At 40.9% G+C, this 23,573-nt stretch overlaps 2 protein-coding genes across 4 annotated transcripts in view; both read right to left on the bottom strand.

The window, feature by feature from the left end:
• WASF3 (WASP family member 3) overlaps positions 1–23,573 on the bottom strand; it is a 30,983-nt gene that overhangs the window by 5,593 nt on the left and 1,817 nt on the right. For all 3 annotated transcript variants that reach the window (XM_082220306.1, XM_082220307.1, XM_082220305.1), the window contains exons 2-5: positions 9,719–9,861; positions 8,471–8,605; positions 3,345–3,498; positions 2,108–2,225 (exon numbers count right to left, since the gene is read on the bottom strand). In XM_082220306.1, coding sequence (XP_082076432.1) covers positions 2,108–2,225; positions 3,345–3,498; positions 8,471–8,605; positions 9,719–9,851 — 540 coding nt within the window. In that variant the 5' untranslated portion in view covers positions 9,852–9,861. The remainder of the gene's footprint in view (positions 1–2,107; positions 2,226–3,344; positions 3,499–8,470; positions 8,606–9,718; positions 9,862–23,573) is intronic.
• The window catches only part of SHISA2 (shisa family member 2), a 455,435-nt gene continuing 444,032 nt past the window's right edge, over positions 12,171–23,573 (bottom strand). The window contains exon 3 of the transcript XR_014219008.1: positions 12,171–12,235. The gene's annotated coding sequence lies outside the window, so the exon portion shown is untranslated. The remainder of the gene's footprint in view (positions 12,236–23,573) is intronic.

Here is a 23,573-nt window from a genome sequence, read left to right as displayed (position 1 = left end):
ATATTAGTGTTTTTTTCACAATTGTAAAATTGTATGGTTTGCAAAGCCTGCTTTAAACAATACCATGCTAAATTGTAGTTCTACAGAGCTACTGTAATCTTAGTGTTCAGACAAGCAAATAAAAAGGTTCACAGTGCATCACAGCAAGTGGCATGGAAATATTTTCCCATCAGGGCCCAGGGGTATGTGAAGATACACCTACAAACAAGAGTTGGTGTGTTTTTTCTGGCACTGGAATAAACTTGGCTTCCCTTCAACACCACATGTACCTTTTCTGAAATCAACTGATTTCCTCTTTTAAGCAGTTACCTTACAGCAGAGAGCTGCATGGTATTCATCTTTGTAAATGGAAAAAGCTCAGTACTTATACTGTCCTGCCAAACAAATACCAAATCAGGTTTCATGCACGTGGAAGGATAATGGATCACAACACAAATGTCTCGTTAGAGTATATTAAAATCACTGATAAAAATACAGTCGTACCTTTGATTTCAAACACCTTGGCTCCCAAACAAATCGGCTCCCGAATGATCGAAACCCAGAAGTGAGTGTTCTGGTTTTCGAATGTTCTTTCGGAAGCTGAATGTCTGACGGAGCTTCTACGGTTTCCGATTGGCTGCAGGAGCTTCCTGCAGCCAATCAGAAGCCATGCTTTGGTTTCCAAATGTTTTGGAAGTCAACCGGACTTCCAGAATGGATACCGTTCGACTACCAAGGTGCGACTGTAAATGCATTTGGGGAGAATGGTTAGATTGATTTTCAATTATGAAAGAAAAATTGCAATGAACTCATAAAAACATATTCTTTAGTCACACAGTTACTAAGAAGCATAAAGCATGTCTCTTCACCCTTTCTTTTCCTGTATAGTTGTAGGCACCTAGGACAGCAAAGGCTATCTATTCCTGATATACCCATTTTCTAGGCTGATTTCAGATCCAAAGCTGCCTTGGTCACCTTGTCAATGACCTAAGCTAGATGAAGACTGAGGAAGGATGATTTATTTGCCCTGGGTCTCCTTGCAATCTTTGATACCAGTGACCAATACATTCTGCCTGGGGTTTTTTTGGAAGGAGCTTTTTGCAGTGCTTTTGCTTATAACTCAAACATTTATTCTGTTGCAAACTCTTAAATTACAGACATCATATTTTATGCAGATGGGAAGACAGCCGAGGTTAGTGATAACAGCAACAGGCAAGCCCATTTAAGACCATCTGTTCACAGAGAAAGGATAAAGTATGCTACAGTAACCATTTCATTGGAATTAAAACCTCAACATTCTTAGGCAAAGTCAAACTAAAAACGGGCATTTTACATACAGAAAAACTCAACCTTGTTAGCACACGTTATATTGCCCTCCCATCCCCACTTCACATATCCTCACCAAATCAGCAAGCTTTCCCGCACCAAGCAAATAATCATCCAGGTCTCCTGGTCACAGAATGTGGTGCTTTGCTTTATTTCAGAAGTAGTAGTAAACAAAAAAGCCTTCTTCTCTTAGTGATGTTCTTATTTACTTTTGTACATTGCCTAGGTCAGACAGGTGGTCTGGGAGTTCCAGTATGACCATAGCCACACAGAAATGCCAGTACATTTTCTATTTAAAAATAGATGATTTATTGCTTAGTGACATTCTTCAGGGATTTAATTTGTATGTACTCACACTGACAGCAATGAACATCATTCCTAAAACTGCTCCATTATATACTCTTCCATGACATACCTTAGGTGATTCTTTATTCAGACTTACCCATAAAAAGCAGATGGACATATTCTCAGAATAAGAAGAACAAAGTCAATTTGCATTTTAGAGTGGAAACAATCTAATGAAAACCATCAAAAGCTCAAAGAACTTTATGAAATAAGTTTATAATCATATAATCTATTTTTCAAAAATATGTTTTCTGAAACTAGTGGGCTATTTTTGCTAGAATTCTTTAAGAGAAGAAATTAAGACACACATTTAAGATTGAAATATAAAAGTATGAAATAATCTTGCTAGTTTTCCAGTCATATGTATGTCAAGAAAAACATTTAAACAATGAACCATTTTTATTCCAAAATATGGCTGGTAAACCACGTGCATACATTTTAAAATGTGCCTTTTTACCTTTTGGCGTCTCTTCTCTTTTCGTTTGTCTTCTGTATCTTGTAACATTTTTTCTTTCCATAGGTCAAAGAAATAAGAGGGATCAGTATAGAACTTCAGCCCATCCTTTTTATCATCTCTGTGAACAAAATTAGCAGATATTGAGAAAACAGGAGGATTCTTGTTTAAAGCATACTTAGAGACCCAAGCAAGTATTCTAGCATACTCATGACTCTGCAGATAGCCTAGTGGGAAAGGCTCCAGTGGTGCCAATGTACTGCATAGGATGCCATTTCCAGACAGAAGACCTACCTCCCAAAGAAATGGAACAGTTCTGTCTGTTTCAAGTAGCAAGCCAGCTACTTTGCCAACTGAACTGTCATGAATAAGCACCCAGGTTCTGCTGACTCAAATGATACAATGAGGTGCTTACTTAAGAATAGGCCCAATACTTATTACATTTGTTTGGATAAAACAGTTTAGGAAGTAAACCTACATAGGATAAAACATAGGAAGTAGACCTACACTTTAATGAGAAGCTGGCTTTCCTGCAACCAAACCCATAAGTGCAGCACCTACTGGCCACTTCACTCAGGGCCTAGTGCAAACTGCATCTGGTTGTGCCAAGGTATCAATTGGGAAAACCCAGTATGAATGGGTGTTTGAGGCAAGTTGAAAATGACAAGAAGCAATGTTCAAACAATTATTTAAAACTTAGAAGTATATTGTGTTCAAATCAGCAAGCTAAACCACCCCCCACGTAGATAGATTTTGAGATTCTAGCATATTTACTCCGAGAGGTGCCTTAGCTCAGCATCTTTGCATGTAAAAATATTTTTTATTTAAAAAAAAACTCTCAAGCACTAGAGAGATACTTTAACTTGAAGATATGCTGCCTGTCAGCATACTGTGGGCTAAATTGACTCTTTCTGACTTTCTTAGGCAGCCTTATAGAAGTCAACTGAACTATCTTTGGGTTACTGATATGGAGCCTTAGAATCATAGAAGAGTTGAAAGGGACCACAAGGATCATCTAGTCCAAGACTCTGCAATGAAGGAGTCTATTTCCCAATGTGGGGCTGAACCCAGAACCCTGAGATTAAGCATCTCATGCTCTTCCAACTGAGCTATGCCTCAGGGCTGATGTCTGTATCAGACTCCAAAGAAAAGCTAACTGGGCAATATTCAGTAGCTTGAATCTAGTATTGATTACATCATTACTTGTGCAGGCCTATTTATTCATTTGTAGTTACTGTACCTATATGAAGTAAGGATATTCAACGGAGGCGGTTTGTCACTCCGATTATAAATATCAGCTACAGGATTGGGGATGCTGTTCTTCGAAACCACCTGTTGGTCCTGTACTGTAGAACTTTTGAATGCTTTTTTCATGTTGATATCCTGTAATGACACTGTTGATAAAAAGAACAAAATTAGTAGACAGAACTAAATTGAGAAAAAGCTAACCACAATATCCAGGAGTAAAGCAAATCAAAATATTGAACACATTTGATAAGAGGAAGAAGTGAGAAGCAAAACTGATTAAATTATTGTTCCTATATAGAATACAAAACATGCCCTTCACACAATTTGTGGGTGCAAGATTCTTAACAAGTCAGACATGGTAATATTTCCCCAACAAGATTGTGTAAATAAAAATATTTGGGCCCCAAATCCACAAGATTATGTATGACATAACAAGTTATATATAGAGTAACTTAGTATACACATTATGTGCTATGTTAAACAGCATAAACATGTGCACTGCATATCATGAAGAAAAACTGATCTGCCCAGTGACAACCTGCTCTTGTTTTCGAACTAAGTTCTGAAAAATTAGTCTTCAGGTAAGTGACCTTTGCCTAGCATCCATACAAGTGAGGAAAAAGCCAAGCAGAAACCCTTAATTTCACAGTTGCTTCCCTAACGGATATAAATACATACTGCAAAATGCATTTGAGCTGCACAACTAGTGTTTTGGATTATTTGGTTGCAAACAGATGTATTTTATTTATCATAGAAACCAATTAAAATTGTGTATCCATAGGACATAAGTACCGTTGACCTCAACTGTAAGTTGTTGTTATAACACCAACCTGACGTCAAACTTTTGGAGCAGATTTGGAAATATAAAAACTGTTTTGGGCCACAAAATACCCTTTTCACAGAAAAACTGGTCTTGTTCAGAACAGCTCCTAACCCAGCTGAAAATAAAGCAGGCAACATACGTATGCCACTCCAAAAAAGAGACAAAAAAGCAGTGCAACACTGTCCACAAAATAGGCAACCTCTCCCAAAAAACCCCCTCAATTCTTTTACAAATTTGGGAGGGGCAGAAACCCTGGAAGGTGTCACATTAGGGACCTCATGGACACCACATTTGGGGACCCATACTGTAACATAATATGCTACCTGGCTTAAAATGCAACACACACCTGCTTTTAATTACAAAATATATCAATGAAAGTAGCTTTAAATAAATGCATTATACTTCTGCATATTTGATTAGAATATGTATTCAACACTAGATTTACAAATTATGCAATCTATTATTTAAGCTTTTTAAAGGGTTATATCGACTATGAATCAATTTTCAGAAGCAGAATGTGAAAGTGAGGCTACTAAATTTCATTTCTATGCAGCTTCTGCCAACAATCCAAAGAAAATATGTAGCTTCTGTAACTGCCATCCTAGACAAATGACAAAACTTCTGCTCCTGTAAGTGTCTTCAGTTGCCTAGAATGGCATCCTCAATGAACACAACTAGGCATTCCTTTTGTAAGTATACACAAGCAAGCAAAGATATAAGCAGTCATTCTGTATTCAGTGAAGTATTAGAACTTCAGATGTTGCATTAAGACTGAAGACCGTGATGCAAACAGGAACATAGGAAGTTGCCTTATACAGTGGTGCCCCGCAAGACAAATGCCTCGCAAGACGGAAAACCCGCTAGACGAAAGGGTTTTCCGTTTTTGAGCTGCTTCGCAAGACGAATTTCCCTATGGGCTTGCTTCTCAAGACGAAAACGTCTTGCGAGTGTTCCGATTTTTTTCCGCTCCCCCCCTTTTTCTAAGCCGCTAATAGCCTTTTAGCCGCTAAGCCTTTAATAGCCGCTAATCCGCTAAACTGCTAATAGTGCTAATCCGCTAAGCCGCTAATAGGGTTGCTTCGCAAGACGAAAAAACCGCTAGACGAAGAGACTCGCGGAAGGGATTATTTTCGTCTTGCGAGGCACCACTGTACCAAGTCGGACCATTGGTCCTCAAGCTTAGTATTTTCTATACTGACTGGCAGCGGTTCTCTGGGAATTTAGCCAGGTGTGCGAGGGAGATAGTGAAAGATACAGGAAATTGAATGCAGATTTCCAAAGAACAGCAAGGAGAGACAAGAAGGCCTTCTTAAACGAGCAATGCAAAGAAATAGAGGAAAGCAACAGAATGGGAAGAACCAGAGATCTGTTCAAGAAAATCGGAAATATGAAAGGAACATTTCGTACAAAGATTACCATAATAAAGGACAAAAGTGGTAAAGATCTAACTGAAGCAGAAGACATCAAGAAGAGGTGGCAAGAATACACAGAGGAATTATACCAGAAAGATATGGATGTCTCGTACACCCCAGGTAGTGTGGTTGCTGACCTTGAGCCAGACATCCTGGAGAGTGAAGTCAAATGGGCCTTAGAAAGCACTGCAAATAACAAGGCCAGTGGAAGTGATGGTATTCCAGCTGAACTGTTTAAAATTTTAAAAGATGATGCTGTTAAGGTGCTACACTCAATATGCCAGCAAGTTTGGAAAACTCAGCAGTGGCCAGAGGATTGGAGAAGATCAGTCTACATTCCAATCCCAAAGAAAGGCAGTGCCAAAGAATGCTCCAACTACCGCACAATTTCACTCATTTCACATGCTAGCAAGGTTATGCTTAAAATTCTACAAGGAAGGCTCAAGCAGTATGTGGACCGAGAACTCCCAGAAGTGCAAGCTGGATTTAGAAGAGGCAGAGGAACCAGAGACCAAATTGCAAACATGCGCTGGATTATGGAGAAAGCCAGAGAGTTCCAGAAAGACATCTACTTCTGCTTCATTGACTATGCAAAAGCCTTTGACTGTGTTGACCACAGCAAACTATGGCAAGTTCTTAAAGAAATGGGAGTGCCTGATCACCTCATCTGTCTCCTGCGAAATCTCTATGTGGGACAAGAAGCTACAGTTAGAACTGGATATGGAACAACTGATTGGTTCCAAATTGGGAAAGGAGTACGGCAAGGCTGTATATTGTCTCCCTGCTTATTTAACTTATATGCAGAATTCATCATGCGAAAGGCTGGGCTGGATGAATCCCAAGCCGGAATTAAGATTGCCGGAAGAAATATCAACAACCTCAGATATGCAGATGACACAACCTTGATGGCAGAAAGTGAAGAGGAATTAAAGAACCTTTTAATGAGGGTGAAAGAGGAGAGCGCAAAATATGGTCTGAAGCTCAACATCAAAAAAACGAAGATCATGGCCACTGGGCCCATCACCTCCTGGCAAATAGATGGGGAAGAAATGGAGGCAGTGAGAGATTTTACTTTCTTGGGCTCCATGATCACTGCAGATGGTGACAGCAGTTACGAAATTAAAAGACGCCTGCTCCTTGGGAGAAAGGCGATGGCAAACCTAGACAACATCTTAAAAAGCAGAGACATCACCTTGCCAACAAAGGTCCGTATAGTAAAAGCCATGGTTTTCCCACTAGTGATGTATGGAAGTGAGAGCTGGACCATAAAGAAGGCTGATCGCCGAAGAATTGATGCTTTTGAATTATGGTGCTGGAGGAGACTCTTGAGAGTCCCATGGACTGCAAGAAGATCAAACCTCTCCATTCTGAAGGAAATCAGCCCTGAGTGCTCACTGGAAGGACAGATCGTGAAGCTGAGGCTCCAATACTTTGGCCACCTCATGAGAAGAGAGGACTCCCTGGAAAAGACCCTGATGTTGGGAAAGATGGAGGGCACAAGGAGAAGGGGACGACAGAGAATGAGATGGTTGGATGGTGTTCTTGAAGCTACTAGCATGAGTTTGATCAAACTGCGGGAGGCAGTGGAGGACAGAAGTGCCTGGCGTGCTCTGGTCCATGGGGTCACGAAGAGTCGGACACGACTAAACGACTAAACAACAACAACACTTTCAGACCTACCTAGACATGCTGAGGATTGAACTTGAGACCTGCATGCAAAGCTGATGCTCTACCACTGAGCTACAGTCCTTCTCAAAATATAATGTAGGCATAAACTAGCTACAATTACGGTCATAAATTAGTGCTCTGTTACATAGGTAGTAGTGCTGCTACTCTAACCCCTTTCATATCTCATCCTCAGCACATTCATTTTATGCGAGAAGGGAATAGTATCATGCTGGTGGCCCCACACTCAACAATCACTACCATGCCCCATTGACCTTGGCTCCAACCTCCATGTGTAAGCGCTCCTTGAGCATTTTGTGTGGAAGTTGTAGGCACTGTTAGTGGTGGAATCCCATTCCCTCCAACATACAAAGAGCCAACACATAGAAATAAGTTATGAAAGGGGTTACCAAAGGTACCTGAAATTGCAATTATGGGGCAGTGGCTCTACATGACAAGCTTAAGAAGAGTCTGCTGGATCAGGCCAATGGCCCATCTTGTCCAGCATCCTGTTCTCACAGCAGCCAACCAAATGCTTGTATGAAACCCACAAGCAGGACCTGAGCATGAGAGTACTCTCCCCTTCTGTGGTCTCCAGCAACTGGTATTCAGAGGCATGCTGACTCTGACCATGGAGACTCTAGCAATTAACACTGATACACAATTTATCTCCATGACGCAGCCACTGAATCCTGAGAAGTAACCTAGGCCCAATAAAATCAGTGGGCTGTATCAGCACACAGCAGTGTAGACTGCATCCAGTGTTCTAACAATCTGGTTATAAAATACCAAAAGATCAGTTTTCTTGGACAACAGTTTATCCTACAGTGGTGATATGTATCTATTACTCTTCTGGAATAAGAGGTTTGAGATGGGCATTGCTCATGTTCATCTATCTACTGCAAATTAATAATACATGGAATATACCCAAGCAATAGATCCAATTAAAAGTAGGACTCCTGCAAAGAGAGATAAGGGCATGGACTTCTAGTGGCAAATATTAAGTGGTTCTAAAATATTTTCCTCTTCCTCCCCTTTTTTTCCTGCAAACCGCCACGGATTCCCCCCTCCCAAAGCTGCTACCTTAAAAAAACCAAAACCAAGATGAAATATCACTCAGTACCGACTCCAAAGGAAAAAGTAGTGGTTGCTGAGCAATTAATTACTGTGCTCTTGTCAATATCACTTCTGGCTCAATGCTCAAATACAATTACCTACCTTCTTCCACAGTTGAATCCAGCTGGGTGACTTTGACAGCAAGGCGGTCAATTCTGTCTTGAAGGGAATTTGCCCTGATGTAGAAGTTGTTGGCCTCATTAAACAACTCACCAAATATGTCTTCAGCATGTTTGCCTATAGAGAAAGAAGACAACATCTCCCCAGGTGTTTTAATCACCATGACACACACTATGCACATGTATTTGCACACAGAAACAGTACAGAGAGTTTTCACTATGCTTCTGGTGCTTTATGCAAGTTGACAAGCACAGAATTCCCATATTTATCCAATGTGACTGAAAACTGCTCTTTTCAGACACAATCCTACACACAGGAATGCCACACACTGTCAGAGCACGTATAAGCAGGGCCAGCCCAACAACTTTTGCTGCCTATGGTAAAGGACAAGTTTGCATTTCCCCATTGAATTTTACTTCAGCACTGGCAACAGGATAGTGTCTTCCCCTTGCAGTGCACCTGAAAGCAGCAGACTAGTTTGGGGGTATATTACAGGTCTGTGATATCCCAAAGAGAGAAATGGCCCAGGAGGAACAGGCAATGCTACCCTCAGTAAATGAATATTATAAATGTAATTCCATATACTACATATGGCATTTGTGATGAATTAAAGGCTTCTCTTTGCCTAGTGGTTGGGCCAGTGCTGGTTCCAAATCTTTAGATACCCAAAGGGAAACAAGCATTTGGGAAGAGAGGCTGGATCCACACGGCCAAAGCTTTAAAAATCCATAAAAGACTGCTCTACACACCCTAGCCTTAGAAGAGTTTGGATCTGGTATCCCGCTTTATCACTACCTGAAGGAGTCTCAAAGTGGCCAACATTCTCCTTTCGCTTCCTCCCCCACAACAAACACTCTGTGAGGTGAGTGGGGCTGAGAAACTTCAGAGAAGTGTGACTAGCCCAAGGTCACCCAGCAGCTGCATGTGGAGGAGCGGAGACTAGAACCCAGTTCATCAGATTACGAGTCTACCGCTCTTAACCACTACACCACACTGGCACAAAGGAAGGTAAAAGAAAGAGGGAAACACTGGACCCAAGGCCATACAGGATATGAAGTCAAGGTGGCAAGGCATTGATTTTACTTATTTTGATTATTCACATGCAAAGGTGCTGAGACTGCTAAGCCCAAAGCTATCATGCCACTTAAGCCAGCTTCAAAACTGTGTATATTCTTCAAGTTTCCCTTAAAAAGAAAAAAACCACATTTTAAAAGCCATCCAGTTACTTACTTAGGCTGCTTAGCTGGCGTATGATAGCAGCAAGAGTACTATTGGTTACACATTCTAATTCACTAGTAATTCCCTCAGGCAGAGCTCCTCTGCAGAGGTGTCGAGGTTCAATGTTCCTTTTGACTAACGGCATGATTCAGTGTCTGCCAAAACAAAAGAATAAAACATTAGTCTCACCCCACCACAATACTCCCCAAAACTTTTTTTTATAAAGGGCAGCAGCTGTCATTGCAGTATGAGAATAATACAGCATGGCTTGAATACTCATGGTGTTTGAATACCATTACTACGGAGGGAAGAAAAGGGGCTGGCTCAGTCCTGCCCCACAAGGCCTTGTTTTGGGGTCTTTCACTGAGTTCTGCTGGTGTCCAGCCCATTTGACAAGCGGAATGGATGCTTTTGCTCAATCTAACATAACCACCACCTAGGTGTTTGGGATTGCTGCATATCACTAAATTCTCAGGAGAAATCCCAAGAAAAATATAAACCACTATCATTCCTCTGAAGACAAATATTAGACTAGAAATGAAGATTCTCATAGCAAATAAGTCCCTAAATATTTTTAAATATGTTTTGTAAATTAAGTATTGGATAGGACATGTTCAGGAGTTGTCCTACTTCCTTCTCAAGGTATTATTTACCTTTCATTTATTAAGAAAGCAACAGCAGAAAGTGTTAGAACAAAAGCCAATGGATTTTGTCATACCTAAACAGGACCTGCAGATTTAGATTCAGTTGCTGGGAGGTAGTAACAAGGCAGAACTATTGCTTTTATAAGCCCTGCTAGTGGGCTTCCCAGAAGCATCTGGCTGGTAACTGTGGAAAACAGATGTGGGACTAGATTGAATGCTTTTGAAGTTCTCTTCTGTTTGATATTAGACAGCTTTTGTATATTGTTTTTTTGGTGCCTACAGAAGACCTTCCTTTTCCAACAAGACTTTTAAGGAAAGATCTCTTAAGTCTGCATCTGTATTGGAATCGTTTAAGATGTATTAACTGTTTTATCTCCTTAGGTAGGAAAGTTGGGATATGAATAAATAGTGAACCTTTGGTCGGATCCAGTAGTGCTGTTCTTAAACGAATTCCTTAGGTAGACTATAATTTACACATTATCCAGATATAATGTACCCACATTCCCAGCATGTTCGCCCTCCTGTCCCAGCAACGTCTACGCTGGCTTGGTCATGTCCACAGAATGGAAGATGGCAGAATCACCAAGGATATACTCTACAGCAGTGTTTCCCAACCAGATGTTGCCTGGTGTGCCGTGGGAGGGAGGCGGGCGAGTCGGGCGGCGAGAGGCGGGGCGGCGGCAGCGAGGAGAGGCCGCCCAGCGCGGGGCTCTCGCCGTCTGCCTGCCTGGCTGCCTGCGTGGCGCTGACGTCACGGGGCTGTAACGTGCCCCACATAGGCACACGCGGGGTGGCGAGCGAGCTCCCTCCCACATCCCATTGCCGGCTCTGCACCAGGCGGTAGAGCTCGGCGAAGTCGCCGCGCTGGAAGGCCAGCAGCGCGCGTGCCTTGGCCAGGCTCTCGCCCGCCTGCGCCTCCAGGCACGGCGCCTCGGCGTCGGGCGGCAGCGAGCCCAGAAAGCGGCCCAGCCGGCTGGGGTCGCCCGCCTGCAGCAGCGCCTCGCACACGCACGAGACCTGCTCCGCCGAGAAGCGCGCCGAGCGCGGAGGATCGGGCGCGGCGGCCAGCCCCACGCTTGGAGAGGACGCAGCAGCCGTCGCCAAACCCGATCCTCCTCCTCCTGCTCCGCCGCCGTCCTCTGGCTCTCAGCCGGGAGGAGCCTGCGGCAACGGGGCAGGCGCCGAAGTTGGCAGAAGTTGGCGCGCCTCCTCGGCAGCGCCTTCGTCCTCCTCCTCCTGCCTCTGCTCTCCTCCAGCGGCGGGGGTGCGCCGTCCTCCCTGGCCGGGGGGCTCGGCAGGGCCCGCGGGGAAGGAGGCCATGTTCACGGCGCGCGGGATCGCGGCCCCCCTCACCCGCCTCCGGCCCGCTCCCCTCCCCCTGCGCGCTGCCCTAGCCGTGCGGGTCTCCTCCCCCTGCGCCGCCGTCCCCTTTCCACATCCTAGGAGCCGCGGTCCGCCTTCCGCCCCCGGGCCGCGGCGCGGCTCCCAGCCCGGGCTGGCCTCCGCCTCCTGGGACGCGCGCCCACCCCCGTGGCCCCCCAAACTTCGGAGCAACTCTCCAGACGCTTCTCCCCCGCCTCGGTCTCCCTCCTTTCCACTTCTCTTCCCCCCTTCCTTCCCTCTTTCTTTCTCTTTCTCTCCCACCCGCCTTTCCTTCTATTAACTTTCCTTTCCCCTTCCCATGTAGAACAGTCCCTGCAAATAAAAACCTAGCATATTTGGAAGAGGAATGCTAGCCTAACCATTACCTTCTATGCTGTTACTATTTTTTTTTTTTTTTTACTTAAGTAAAAAGTGACCTTTCCCCATCTGGCATGGTGGTGTGCCTCGAGATTTTTTTCATGAAACAAGTGTGCCTTTGTCCAAAAAAGGTTGGGAAACACTGCTCTACAGGGAGCTCGCTGCAGGTACTAGGCCAGTTGGCAGACCAACTCTGCATTATAATGGCATCTGCAAACATGACATGAAGGCTGACAACATTAACCCTGCCATGTAGAAATCCCTTGCAAGACCACCACAACATCTGGAGACAATCAGTCAGGTCAAGTACCCACAACAGTGACCAGAGAAGGAATGACCGCTGGAAGGAGTGCAGAACACTATGGTACACCTGCATCAGCACAACCAGACACCTTCATCTGCTCCAGCTGCAACAAATCATGTCTTTACAGTCACAGCAGGCACTGTAACTCTCCAATGGTTTGAATTTACCCCTGAAGGCACACACTTCCATTATCTCCTGAAACTGTCAGATGCCAACCAGATATAATGTAAACACATTACAAAGTTCCTTTCATTTCAAGTGGAATTTATCTTTGTAACAAGCATAGGATCAAGATGAGCATCTGCTAGTGTCAGATTCAGCCAGGATTTGAACAACGGTTCTTAAATACCTACTCCCTATATAATGAAACAATTTTACCAGTCAGCTTTGCATATAAAGCTAGTTCACAGTCACTGGGGCAGATCCTCTCTACAGCCTGTGTACATTAGAAAAGGTTACTGTGCCTCCAGCATGCCTGCAACATAATGTGCAACAAATGTGCACACAACCTTTCTGTGCTATCCTCTCTCCTTCGAAGGAAGAATGTACAAATAATTCACATATATAGTTCATCTCAGCTTTCAGCTGTAGAGCTAAACACTGAATAACGAGGGCATGTGTGTTTATTTTCACAGAGAACCAGTAGTATTATCTATCCTACTTTTCCCCAACCTAATGCCCTCCATATGTTTTGAACTACAACTCCCATTATCCCCAACTGGCATGGCTACCTGGATGAAATAAAATAATACCAAAGTAGCTTTAAACTAGCTATAAATTGAGGAGGGAAATCCCCTCTATTGAATCATCTGGACAAAGCCTGACTGCAAAGGAAAGCTAGTAGAGAAAATAAACAGTATTTTATCATTTTACAATTTCCCTCCCCTCCTATGTGGAATCTTGAATATGCAGGTAGCTAACTATTCAACTGCCCAGGCTCAATATACAAACATAGTTTTGTATTGTTGTTCTCTTACATGATCAGATTACAGAATTAACAAAAGGTGCTAACAAGTTAATCCAGTTCTTAACTGTAAGAGCTGCTCATCTGCATGTATTTATCTTCCAGATGGCTCTCAATGCATATGAGGGAAACGGCAGACAGGCAGAATATATCCTATGCCACTTGAAACTCTTAAATGATCTTTGGAATAAATGTTAGTTACCCAGATTGAATAAATAACACCTTCACAAGTTGTTGTGAATTCTATATAAAATAAATTGGGACAATCCTGTCAGTCACTTATGTACCATTGGTTTCAACAAGAAACACAGGTGAAACTCGAAAAATTAGAATATCGTGGGAAAGTTCATTTATTTCAGTAATTCAACTTAAAAGGTGAAACTAATATATGAGATAGACTCATGACATGCAAAGCGAGAAATGTCAAGCCTTTATTTGTTATAATTGTGATGATTATGGCGTACAGCTGATGAAAACCCCAAGGAAGGTTGAGACCCACTGGTCTAACCCAAAGCAGTGCATCTCTGATAGAGATGCCAAGCTAAGTGTACCAATCTTACTCATTTCAAGGTCATCAGTATGAAATACTGGGATGTCACCAAAATAATAATTTGTTCTATTCATGGATTAGGGCTTTCCTATCCCCATCCCACTACAACCCCACCAACCCAAAATCCATCTGTGGAATGAGGGAGCCTTGGAAACATTATGAGATGTGGCACAAGTGGCTGTCGATGGAAATTACTAGGGTCTTGTTCAATACAGTCTATGTGTAGTCAGTTTTGTTGCTCTCATCCCTGGTTTGCTTAGGTTCCTTTATAATGGAGAGTGTGTGTGTTTCCTTTCTTGCACAGAATCTATGGCAGTGTATGTGGGGCTTCCAAACAAGCTCTCAGCCAGCACAAAGCTTAGTGTGTCATGTGCTTTCGGACCATGAGTGAGGACCAGGTATACAGATCTTCAGACTGCAACAAGATGTTGTATAGACTTCTTTTTCACAAATGATGGTACCAAAGTCAAACTTTCAAATCAAACTGTAGTTCACTCTGCTAATTTGGCAGGAGTGGGATGGAAAAGAGATACTGGGGTGACAGAGAAGTTGCACTTTTCAAGTCAAACACGCTCAGAAGTTTGTCATCCTGACAAAACCATAAATCTTGTTGATATTCAGCATTTGGTAAGGTTCACTTACTGTTCTAGAAAATAATAGACCTCTTAATGCTATTTTCTCTTCAGTTCTGAAAGACTACTACACCAATTTTTCCATTATGTGCAACAAATCTAAATAATAAGATACGAAAACTGTAATTGGCCTAACTGAAAAAGAATGAGTACCCCCCTCTTCCCAGAAAAACCACTTGGAATAGCAAATAATCACTGCTCTTGCCCAAGCTTGACGGGCAACAGACCCTTAAAAACATGGAGGAGGAATGGGGAACAAAACATTCATTTCGCTTTTTCCCCTGATGAAAATAATGACAAACTGTAAACAAGAGCTGTACAACTGTAATCAGTGTTTCATTATGGTACTCATGTTGCTTAATAGAAATGAGAATTTGCGTGTGTCCACATCAGCAACAAAGCAAATGCAACAAATGCACTATCCTCCTGCACCTACCCCATTCCCCCATTCCTTAGAACTTGAATACAACAGCTTTTCTAGCAACGTTGAATAGAAATAATAAAACTAAAGATAACTATGACAATACCTGAGAAAAAACTATAGAAGTAAAAGCGACCAAAGGGACTGTGACCTTCATTTTTATCTCTGTAAAATCGTCCAGGAGGACCTCCAGGAACCCACACATTCATGTACTGTCATCAAGCCAGGGTTTGGCTTAGCAAGGCATGTGAACTGAGCCACTATTAAAGAACTTCAGACTGAGTACATCTAGAACTTTCCTCACACATTCTGTATCATGAAGAGTTGCCTGTAGGTATGAAACTCAGATACTATACCATCCATGAACTCTGTCCAAAGACAGAATGGACTACCAACCAGAACTCCTGAATATTTTAAGCTGTTGAATTGAAACATACCTCAACTTGCATTAAATCATAAAAGTAACATAGAATACCCATATTTTACCTTCTGAGTCACTTATGCAAACTGCAGAGTACTGCAAATTATATTTATTATGTTAAACAGGTTTTCCCCGAACATTCAAACTTTATGCCACTATTAAAAGCCCTAAAAAACAAAACAGATAGTTATGACTCCTGCAGTGCACTTACTACATTTGGTGCCTGAAGGGAGTTTGAAAATGTTGTTCAAAAACAAATAGTCATGTTAAACCTAATAACCTTTTAAGACAAAGTTCTATTAACAGTAGGATACTGCTGCTGACAATGCAAGTAAGCAGACATATGCCGTTCCATATGAAGAACAACTCATCACCAGTGGAATTCTGTCACCCACTAACTTACCATTCAACTCAATCCTGGCCCTGACACATTTTGACAGTGGCAGTGTGCAGGTGCTGCCTTTGAATGGGAGTGAAGCTTTTTTAAAAAAAACAACAACAACCAAAAATAATAAACAATAACCTTCTAAAATGTTTTAAACCTTGGGTTAAGGAGAATCAAAAGATAACTGCAGTTAAAGTCACAAACGTTTCCCTTGATCACAAGTTAAGACACAAGTGGCAGCATACAGCATTGAGATCTTAGGCTGGTTCCTATATTCCTAACACGATGGAGTAATGCTCTATCTCCAGTGGCTGCACACAGGGATGGGAGAAGAAATTCTATTCAGTTCATATTTAAAGGCAAACTACAGCCATCCTTCAAATTTTGCAGTGCTGGTCTCCAACCAAGTAATGTATGCAAAAATGCATATACTAGGGTAAAGTATGGATAGAAATGCATATATTGGTGAAAAGAACACAAAAATGCATATCATGGCAAACTGCTCCACAAAAATGTGTTTACTCCGCAAAAATACATAAAAAATTGAGTATATTAGGCATATTTTGCCCTAAAATGCTAATGAATTTTCATGAAAACTTTCCCTCCCAAAATTCAATGGACAATGTGGGAAACAGGATGTTTCACAAGATGGATGTTCAGTCTGATCCAGAACTGTTCTTCATATATATATGAAATGTTCAGAAAGATCATCAACTTAGAGGCCAAGTGGATAAAAATGCCAGAGATTAAGAAGAAAGCAACAAAAGCAAAAATGTAGTTCCTTAATCATCAAGGAATGTGGTTCTCAACTGGCATGAAACAATAAATATTGTAGCAGGTGCAGAGACAAGGGGAAAAAACACAGGGCAACAAAAACTGGACTGAAAGGACAGCTTGGTAGTGACTGTGGTGAGAGGCTACAAAAAGTTGGTGTGGAGAGGTCTGTTATTAACAAAAAATGCCTTAAAATAATCAATATTATAACTGATTATTAACAACAGGCAATAACTGTCTGGAAGCATTTGCTTACAACTATAAAGAACAGAGGGCACAATACATTCCATCCTTCTATATATGGAAGGAAGACAGATAACACATCCCAGTCTCTGCATCCATCACGGCCAGTGGCAGAGAAATGTCGGAGTAGGGAGTTCTTAACTGCAATCCTTATGGCATGGTCTGAGCAAGAAGGTGCTGGCTTAAGTCACGAAATTAGCAACAAAGTTCACCAACAAGGAGAGAAAATCAACGAAGTTCTAGAACTATTCAGAAAGGCTAGCCTTTGGTCAACAGAGGCTCAAATCCATACGTGCAACTGCAAAGACCCCCAAAGAACAGGGTGTTACTGGTCCATTGGCAAAATATGGACAGAAGTTTAGTCTTCTGGTATTTATATTCTATGTGGATATCATAAGCCTTTTATTGCTTTCCAGTCAAAGATGCTGACAATGGGAATTCTGAGCATCTACGGCTCCAAATACAAAGGTCACTGTTCCTGGATCCCCTGACACAGCAACAAAATGTTTCATGGTTTGATTTATTCTCTCTAGAAGATAGACAAGGGCTATATTCTGTTTCTAAATTCAAGTTGTGCTTGCAAAACACTTAACACTTGGCTGCAACATGTTTTGAAGAGACAAAAATGCAATAGTTTTGGCAGACAATATTGATGCTCCCAACAACCACTGTTTTTAAAAGAAAATGTACACTGAACTTTGCTCCAAGAACAATAATTTGCAATTGCATGAAGTATGTATATTGCTGGCTGATGTCAAATGGAATGTATACATTTAACAGTAATGTTTTGAATTCTTTTCAGTTCAAGGCCACATAAATTCATACAAAGAAGAAACAATTTTTTTAAAAAAATGCAACTTAAGAAACTAAATATCTTTCAAACAGTCCATAACGAAAGGGAGGTCCTGTTGGTGCATAACTGCTTTTTGTATGGGAGAAGGTGGCTTGAAAGGGCAAAATAAATGGGGTGGGGGAGAAAACCACAATCAAAAAGAGAACAGACAACAGACAACTCAGCCACTAATGCATTGGAACTACACATCCTGATGCAGAATCAATACAATCTACTCTCAGAGGAGAGAGAAGGTACATTTTGGTTCCTGAAAGAAAGTAGCAGGACTGCATAGTAAACATGCTCAGATTTCCCTCTCCCCCACTACTAAGGAACAATTGGAAACAAAGCTCTCTTTTTTAACAGAGGTGCCTCTCTTTGTTACTTACATGCTACCATAAACTACTGTAAAACTGAAGAGTAGAAACTATGCACATGACTCAACAAGGAAATTGAACATTATTGAACATATTATTTGTATTCTGTGTCCTCCTTACTCAACTGCCTGCAAAGAAACTGGATAGATCATTTTTTAATATTTTGAACATCAAATATTAAATCTACTTTGCAACTTAAAACTTTTAAAAAGAGCTTTTTTAAAAAAAACCACACAGAATCATTTGCTAGCTTATTAATAGAAGTCACAATCTTTTATTTACTAAATATTGGATAGTATTCATTCATTTGTTTGGTCTTCACTGCTAGTATTCGTATTAGCCTAACTCCTAAGATCACATTTCAAAGCTAATGCATAAGCATTTTTCAGGGCCAAATGTTTTGCAACTCAGTCTTTTCAAAGATTTCCAATATGGATGAAGGTGCACAAGTGTTAACTCAATTAAGAGCAATATAAGGATGCAAGATTAATCAATATTATCAAGGTTACAGAGAAATGTTAGCCATGATTGCCACCAACGCTCAAGGAACAAATCAGTGGGGAGAGAGTTACAAAAGTGACTAAAGTACTTTTACATACACATTTTTCACTTTTGTTGCTATAGCACAGTATTTAATATTTGATGTTAATCAACAATATAGAACTAAATGATTGTCAGTTCTAGATTGATAAAAAGCAACAACCATGCACATATCATAAGCCATTATTAATGAGGTATCAGGCCACTGTGTAGATATTTACAGGTTTTATCCATCAGTTATAAAGAAAAACTGCCAGTTCAAGGGAAGCAACACTATGAGCACTGTAGCATAAGGTTACCAGACGTCCCCGTTTCCCGGGGACAGTCCCTGGATTTACAGATCAGTCCCCATGCAAAATCTATTGAAGTTGAAAGTATCCCCGGATTCAATGAAAAAAAATCTGGTAACCGTACTGCAACACTATATTTTTATATTAGAGTACATTTGTTAAGTCTGTGGGTTCCTAAAGTCAGTGATATTTTCTACTGTTATTGGTAGAGTATTTCAAAAGTGTAGTGTCACTTCACACTTCCACAAAGCAGAACTTCCCAATCAATACAGAAGGCAGTATTCAAAAGGATCTATTTGTATGCAGGCCATGCTTAAGACAAATTGTGAAGCTAGCATGTAGCCAAATATGCACAAAGGCTATTCAGTAGTATGGGCATTTTGTCCAAGTTCTTTCAGTTAATTATGGAAAAGAACCAAGCACGAGAACCATAAGGACTTTGAATAGAGACTGTCCCACAAATGAATAGAAGCTGTATGTTTAATTATTATGATTATTTATCTACTGTACTACCAACAATGCACACAGAACTTTAGGGTCGCAATACTGAAAGAAAAAAAAGACACAAAGAATACTCTGCCTCACATTCCCATCATACTTCATGAATATAGAAACAATATGAGGTTATACTGGATATATTTTAAAGGGTGAGAAGAGAATGAATGAGAACTGTGCATCTCTTTCCACAAAAATAAATGGGGACAAATCAATTTAACATAACAAATAATTTATTATTATGAATAGCTCCATTATTTTAATTCATATCCACTGAGATATGAAATCTATGAAGGCTTCAAAAAGTATTCCAACACCTCTGGAAAGTTGAAAGAGATGTCCTTGTATACAAAAGAGGGGAATTCAATAAAGGTTTTATTATACTAGGACCTGAGAGACCAGGGTTTAAATCCCCACTAAGCCATGAAGCTCACTGGGTGACCTCAGGCCAGCCACTGCCTCTCAGCAAAACAAACCTCACAGGGTTGTTGTGGGGGATTAGATGAGAAAGGGGAGATTAGATTAGCTCATTGCAGAAAAAGGTGGGAAGGAGGTATAAAAATATAAATAAATAAATAAATTTTTAAAAATTCAGCATCATAAAAAAGTATTCCATCACCTGTTTAATTACCACTCACTGAAACAGATGTTGCCAAATTCTAAAAACATAAGCCAAGAGAGGTAAGGCAAATCAATTTTCAGTGGAGTACCTATGTATGCTTGCTTTTGCTGCAACAAAGCACCATAAGACTTAAAAAATTTCTTATGGCACAATATTTTGTGGACTATAAGGCAGAGAAACAGTGTACTCTATTCAGAAGTAATTTCACTAAATTCAGTGGGACTTAATCCCAGGCAAGCATGTGCAGAAGTGGTGGGAACCTCAGGCCTGGGGGCCAAATGTGATGATACTAGGGTCACCATATGTCAGAAAAATTCCTGACATGTCATGGTTTTCAGATGTAAAAATGTATGAAAATGTGATGGGAAAAGCAACTGAAACAGCTCAAAAAATCTCAACCATTTTGATGGTTTCCTTAAAAAAACTCAACAATTTTTGGAGTCTTCCTAAAAAAAAGCAACCTTAGGTGATACAGTCCTCATTATCTGGCCCACTGGATTCTCCACAGGTCCCACCCTCTCCTCAGCCACATCCTCTTTCAAGGCCCCACCCCTGCTTCATACACTCCTTAAGTATTTTTGCCTGGCTGGAATGTGCACTTAACAAAGCACTGATAAGGACCAAAACTGTTTTGCCCCAGTACTGTTATTGCTTTGCATGCATTCTGACCATGCCCTGAAACATATTCCTTTTGCTCTTTCATATTCTACTTTGTGTTCACGCTATCAGTGCTGCTGAACCTGCCATCCAAATCTGTTCTCGAGCAGGTTTGGGTATCTAAGCAGACAAAAGTTAAAACAATTACCCTTGCCACTGATGACTGCTCGCATTCTTTCAAAGATGTTGTATTAGGTGGCCATAGGAAAAGCTTTGTGATTCTTCTAACAGCTTAACTACACATTAATGGGTTTTAAAAAAACAACAACATCAGGCATGGGGGAGAGATGATTATCTGAACTTGAACAAATTGATGTTACTACTGTGGCTTACTAAAACAAACCAAGTTCAAATCATAGTTCCTGAACTTGCTTCCATAGTTAAAATTAATTACAGTTTGTCCACGTTTATAACTAATACTAAAATGTTGTTAACTGAGAACAGAAGGAAAAACTTCTGCTCTCCTTCGCACAGCTGCATCTAAGGAAGGGGGGAGGGCACAAGCCAAAGACACATTCACATAACAATAAACCATTAATGCAGTTAAAACAGGAACACAATGCAAGTTGAACTGAACAACAGGAATAGATAAAATGCCAGACAGATCTAAAGCCAAACTCTTTTTGTTCAGGTGACTATTCGTAGGAAGCACATATATTTATGCATAAAGCTCTTTAGGCATGCTAAAATTAGTATGCTAAAAGTGTTGACCACTTTCTGAGGCTGAAGAATTAAGCACACTTACTAGGAACCAAATTCCACTGAGCTTGGAGGAGTGATGTAGGAGTGTACTGTATGTATATGTATATGTATGTGTGTGTGTGTGTGTGTATAATGTAAAGCAGAGGGAGCCAACATAGAGCCTTCCAAATGTTTTGGACTACAACTCCCAGCATCCCTGACAATTGGTATAACTGGCTGGGGCTGAAGGGAGTTGTAGCTCAAAACACCTTGAGGGCACAACATCAGTGACCCCAATGTAAAAAGTACATTCTATTCAGTTGGCATATAAATATATTTACTAGTATTCTAATAACACCTTGAATATTACATTTCATCCACACTCTTTCCCCTAACTTTCCCCCTAATGATATTTCAGTTGTTGTTTTTTGCAGTAACAAAAACTTTTCAGATAAACACAAGATTAACAAAACATACTTTTTTAGTTTTGTTGACTACATACAGTGGACGCTTGGGTTGCGAATGTGATCCATGCATGTTCGCAACCCGCAATGGCGTCTGTGCATGCGCAGGTTGCGATTTGGCACTTCCGCGCAGGCGCAAAGCGCGATTTAGTGCTTCTGCACATGTGCGACTGCCAAAACCCGGAAGTAACCCATTCCGGGTTTTGGCGGTCCGTAACCCGAAAAAACGCAACCTGAAGCGTCTGTAACCTGAGGTATGACTGTATTCCAATTCAAAACTTTCCAGATAGCTTGTGTCACTGACCTTAAGACAAGTGGTGCACATTTATTATACTGCATGCCTATATATATCTACTCAGAAGTAAAACCCATTCAGTTCAATGGGAATTACTCCCTGGTAAATGGGTTTAGAACTGCAGCCTTAGACATTAGCTGGTTTACTTAGCATACGGCAACAGTGTAACAAAGCTGACATCACAGTATAGAAACTAGTTTCTATGATATACTGCATATTTTACCTTCTTACTACCACAGCCAAAGAATTAAGATCTCTTGAATCAGGGTTTGTTAAACAAACCAAGAACATATAACACTGATAACAGCCTTTATGATTCCCTACCTTTGTTGAAATAATTTGTACAGTACAGGCGATTCTCAACTTAGGCAGTGGTTACGTTGCAGGATACAGCGTAAAGCCAAAATTGTGTATAGTCAAAACACATTGCATCCAGTGGCAGGTGGAATTGCCAAAGTATTTTTTCTGAGGCAGGAGACAGCCAAGAATGCATAATGATTAACAAAGGATTATTCCTAATCATAGCAAGTAAAAAATAACTTTTACTATTTGCTCCCCAATTTTACTACTGTATTTAGAATTAATGCTCCAGGTTCTATCTGAGAGTAGGTCACATTGTTCCCCAAAACAAGGACTCCACCTAATAGCCAAGGCATCTATTCACACAGATCTATTAATCAAATCAACGCAGCATCTCTATGACATTTTCCTGATTTGGGGGGGGGGGGATCATAAGTATCAATACCTTCATTACTTCATAGCTTTCTGTATGGTTTTCCTCAAGCTTCCTAAAATGCTGACTAACCAACTTCAAACTACTTTTCTTTGAGCACATATGAGGAAGACAGTAAAATCTGCTGAAAGGAAATGTCTCACTATGTCAAAGCAGCCACAGATCATGTTGGCATATCTGTTACAGTGCCTTGGGAGATGCACTCATCCATCTACAGTGCTCATGCATTAGCTCTACCATCAATCTGTGCGGTCTGCTATTGATGTCACCAACAGCTACAACATATTGTTTTTTATACTAATGGGCAAGCACATACACTTAGCATTTATTTTTCTTATGTTTCTTCAGCATCAAATGTACACATCCCATGGGAGTCTAACTGCAACAGATGAGCACAAGAGAGAGCATACACGGTATTAATATGTTAACTATTAAAAGTGTTAAAAGTTGTTTACCACTTTTTAAATCGTATAAGGGTGCATCTACTTTTGGTAGATTTGCACATACCCCATAGTAAACCATTCCCTTGGCTTCGGGTGTTTGAAATGATTGTAGAGAAGGCAATACAGATGTTGAGTGTTAAAGTCCCAGTGATCCAACACTGCCAAAAAAAAAAAAAATCCACTGGCTCAGTTCAAACATGATGACCAAACATGTTTTGCACTACCCAGTTTAGAAAGCAAACCATGGCTGAAAGCTACTGTCTTACTTTCACTGTCCATCTACCCAGCACTCACCATCATAGCTTCATAAACTCACTACCATCTCTATGGTTTAGCAGCCTTAGGAAATAGAGCAATCGT

The sequence above is a fragment of the Podarcis vaucheri genome (assembly GCF_965113315.1).
Source record: "Podarcis vaucheri genome assembly, chromosome: 4".
Taxonomy (NCBI): Eukaryota; Metazoa; Chordata; class Lepidosauria; order Squamata; family Lacertidae; genus Podarcis; species Podarcis vaucheri.
This window is presented reverse-complemented; position numbering and strand designations above follow the sequence as displayed.